The sequence below is a fragment of the Bos grunniens genome, chromosome X, assembly GCF_055505025.1.
Source record: "Bos grunniens cultivar Pamir isolate PY7600 chromosome X, Bosgru_T2T1.0, whole genome shotgun sequence".
Classification (NCBI taxonomy): Eukaryota; Metazoa; Chordata; class Mammalia; order Artiodactyla; family Bovidae; genus Bos; species Bos grunniens.
The window spans coordinates 142,980,970-142,985,119 of NC_141194.1; the positions used below are offsets into that span (position 1 = coordinate 142,980,970).

At 53.6% G+C, this 4,150-nt stretch overlaps 1 protein-coding gene across 2 annotated transcripts; it reads right to left on the reverse strand.

Annotated features, from left to right (window-relative positions):
• Positions 1 to 425: 425 nt before the first annotated feature.
• On the reverse strand, positions 426 to 3,168 carry SLC25A5 (solute carrier family 25 member 5). 2 transcript variants are annotated; one of them, XM_086389831.1, is made up of 4 exons: positions 2,991 to 3,168; positions 1,541 to 2,021; positions 1,223 to 1,363; positions 426 to 833 (listed from the first exon to the last, which is right to left on the reverse strand). In XM_086389831.1, exons 1-4 carry the CDS (start codon positions 3,099 to 3,101, stop codon positions 676 to 678), a joined length of 891 nt encoding a protein of 296 aa, XP_086245957.1. In that variant the 5' UTR covers positions 3,102 to 3,168; the 3' UTR covers positions 426 to 675. The 2 variants fall into 2 exon arrangements, with proteins under 2 accessions (XP_086245957.1, XP_086245956.1); XM_086389830.1 differs by having other exon boundaries at positions 1,541 to 2,027.
• Between the last annotated feature and the right edge of the window lie 982 nt (positions 3,169 to 4,150).

The following is a 4,150-nucleotide window of genomic DNA, read 5'->3' on the forward strand; positions in this document are numbered from 1 at the left end:
TCTCCAGGGACTAACACTAGCACCACTTTATAACACTTTTGTTTAAATGAGATAAAACTCATGGAAGAATGAATTTCATCATGAAATGAGATGAAATTCAAGTGTAAAATTCAGCTAGTATTTCTTCATTAATAAGCACAAGACAGGAAAGGTGGGTCCAGAGTGCTTTTTAGAGAAAGCTCATCAGCTGTGACTGTCCACAGGCAATGGACCAACAGTTTTCGGTTGCTCTGGGTCTGCAACGTCGATGGGTCACACAGACAAGCTATTCTTTGCTAAGTGGATGGCTGAAGATTGGTTTTAGAAGAAAGCTCATCACCTCAGGATATACTGCAGCATTTATTAAACAGGTAGCATTTACTCAAATGTAGCCCTTACTAAATTATCTAATGTACTTTTAAATGAAAATAAACCACAAACAAAACTATTCCAGGTATTTTTTATTTCTTCAAATTTGTTATTTGCCAGGAGTGACTGAAATAAAAAAATTGGGTCCCATCGTCATCATGGAAATGGCTTTAAGAGAAAACTGGTCATGTGAATATTATTGCTTCCCATTTTCAACCAGTAAATAGTTGCCATTGATAAATAGACAGTTAACAGTCTGTCAGGAATGCTCAAGATATGTTATATAATACAACATGCCTAGTCACAGGAGAAAAACTAGGAAATAACTTAGGTGAACTTCTTGATTTCATCATACAGGACAAGCACAAACGCCCCGCCCATGCCTCTGAGAACATTGGACCACGCGCCTTTGAAAAAGGCTTTGGCTCCTTCGTCACGAGCAATCTTCCTCCAGCAGTCAAGCGTGCCTGTGTACATGATATCAGCTGCAAAGGACAAAGACAAAGGGTTGGTGACCCGAGGCTGAGGTGAAAAGTCCTTAAGTTTAACTAGACTAACCCAGAGCCCCACCTCTAAGAGCTATCGTCAGTTTTTCAAAATCCAACATTTACACATTAGTGTGGCCAATACTGCAGTCTTAACATGGTGACTAAAGGACAACAGGGAGGTGCAGACAACCTGCTGGCCTTAACCTCTAACACCAGGCAAGCCCCCTTAGGCATAGGCACCAAAGGGCCCGCTGAAAGGAGTCTGTGCAGTGGCCACAGACCAATCAACCCCACCTGGGATCTCAACAGATTGCCATTTTTAAAGGCAGGCATGGGTGCCCATGTGCCATGCCCACATCTGTATCTTCTGCTCCAGTGGAACTTACTTCCTTTGCGCCCTGACTGCATCATCATGCGGCGACGCACAGTGTCAAATGGATAGGAAGTCAACCCAGCAACTGCCGTGACTGATTGTGCGATCATCCAGCTGATGAAGATATGAGTGTTCTTGGGATCTGGAAGCATTCCTGAGAATAGGAGAGAGACACTTTCACCAGTAAGCAGACTCTTCCTCACTTGTTTTGCACATCCCCACCCCCAACATCTCTGCACACAAAGGGCTGTACGGGGTGACCCTGGCTGCCTTCAGACAACCCTTTAAACATTCTCACATGGACAGTTCTGAAGCCCACGGGCAAACTTACCCTTGGCAGTGTCATAGATACCGAAGTAGGCAGCTCGGTAGATGATAATACCCTGCACAGACACGTTAAAGCCTTGGTACAGGCCTCTAATCCCGTCAGATTTGTAGATCTTAACCAGACAGTCACCGAGGCCTCTGAATTCCCTTTCAGCTCCAGCTTTGCCCACGTCGGCTGCTAGACGGGTACGGGCAAAGTCGAGAGGGTACACGAAACACAGGGAAGTGGCCCCGGCGGCACCACCTGATGCCAGATTCCCTGCAAAGTAGCGCCAAAACTGGGTCCTCTTGTCCACACCACCCAGGAAGATCTGCTTGTATTTATCTTTGAAGGCAAAGTTGAGAGCCTGGGTGGGGAAGTATCTGATCACATTGGCCAGGTTACCACGCCAGAAGGACAGGACTCCCTGCTCCTTGGGGATACGAACCACGCAGTCTATGATGCCCTTGTACTGCTTATCTGCAGTGATTTGCTTGCTGGCATGCTGCACCTGACAGAAAGAGTGATAATCACGAGAAGTGAAGAGAATACAGCATCTCAACGGACACCCTTAAAGGTTAGTTGGCTCCCGCCTGCCTCAAGTCTGGTCTTCTGGGTCCCACAGGTGGGACCCTCCTAACCTTCTGCCACCATCACAGCTAGAAGCATTAAACCTCCACCCCTTTGGGTGAGGAGGTACCACCCTCAAGCGGAGCCGTGACCTTTAGACCTGGGAGAAAGGTCATTATCTCAGACCCTGGTTCAGAGACATTAGGGCGAGTCCCACGTCAGGCGCGGTCACCCTGGTGACTGTGGTCTTCGCCTAAGGTCCCTGGGAGCAGCTTCCCTCCCGCTCGGGTCCCCTGCTCCTGGAGGTGACCCGAGGGCCACCACCCGTCAGCCTGTGCGGGCGCGCCCTCTAGAGCCGGAGTAGCAGAGCGCGCCACCAGGCCGCGGGAACGCGCCAGCGGCTGCGCGGGGGCAGAAGCACAAGGGACACGCGCTTCCCGGCGCCGGTTTCCGGCCCGGCCGGTCTGAGCGCGGCTGCCGGCTGCGAGGCCGCTCCACCGGCCGCGTGGCCTCCCCCAGGCTGTTATCTCCTTGCCACGACCCTGACGTGCTCGGTACGAGCAGGTGTCCCCCTTTTCAGCGCCTTCGCCCTTGACCCCAAGGCCCGGGAGTCAGTCACTCCCGGGCTGCCCCATCCGAGTTCGCTGGCTCTGGGATGCCCAGGCCCTGGTCTTCCTCCGCCCACCCTCCGCCCCCGACCCTTTCCGAGATCCTGAACTTCAGATCACTAAAACACCTCTCTCAAGTCTGGCTTTTGGTCCTACCCCGCGGCCACCCCTGCTCCCACGCTGCCACTTCCCTGGGCAGATCACGAGGGCTGGTTCCCCCCCAGGCCTGGGACCACCGCTTCCCGCGCGGCCCCTCCCCCCACTTCCTGGTCAGGCTCTCGGATCCCGAGACGTACCTGCAGCAGCAGCTTCACCCGCTCGATGGGCGCGACTGCGGTCTTGGAGATGGCCGCTGCCACTCCACCTGCCAGGAAGTCCTTGGCGAAGGACACGGCGGCATCTGTCATCTTGGAAGGAAAGAGTAAGCGGACGACTAAAAGATCGGCGAGGAACCGGCTTGGACTCCGGGGCTCTGGGGCGGAGCGAAGCAAATGGCTGATTTATATAGGGGGAGCCGGCGCCCGGGCGGCCGGCGTCGGGGGCGGGCGCTGAGCCTCTGCGCGCGGGGCGGCGGGGCCGCTGAGTGGCTGAGCGCGCAGAGGGAGGAGCCGAGGAGTGCGGCAGGGGCCGCCCTCCGCGCTGCCAGGGCTCGCCCGTAGCACCTGACCCGGCCCGAGTAGGCGGCGGCCCCAGAGTACCTGACCAGGACGCGGGACCCCAGGGGAGGCCCCGGGGCGCGGAGGGGGAGAGGTCACGGTGTGCCTGGACTTGGGTGAGGCGCGGTATTTAAGGGGACCCCAAAGAACCAACAAACAACATCCCCCCCCACTACCCAAATTTGGTTGTCAAGAGAAATAATATTGAATGCAGTATTTTAAAAAACTCATATAGATAAACTGTGGCGCGCTGGTTGGTCGCCTGTTTTTGTAAATCAAGTTTATTTGGAGCCCCAGGGCTAGGGTGAGGGTGAGGCAAGTGAGGCAGGGCCCTACCAGTGCAAGAAGGGAGCCTGTCTTTATTCAGAAATTTGAAATGTTGTTCATCAAGGATTTTTGCATTCCTTTAGATTTTTTAAATGGTGCATTAAAAAGAATCATTCATTTTGATTCCTGAGTTGTTTGGTGTCCGCTAACATTTGGCGCCCGGGCAAGTGCCTCACTCTCCTCACCCTACGTCTGGCCCTGGCCTGGAACTTTGCCGGTGTTCTGTTCAGTTCAGTCACTCAGTCATGTCCGACTCTTTGCAACCCCATGAACCGCAGCATGCCAGGCTTCCCTGTCCATCACCAACTTCCGGAGTCCACCCAAACTCATGTCCATCGAGTCGGTGATGCCATCCAACCATCTCATCCTCTGTCGTCCCCTTCTCCTGCCCTCAATCTTTCCAAGCATCAGGGTCTTTTCCAATGACTCAACTCTTCGCATGAGGTGGCCAAAGTATTGGAGTTTCAGCTTCA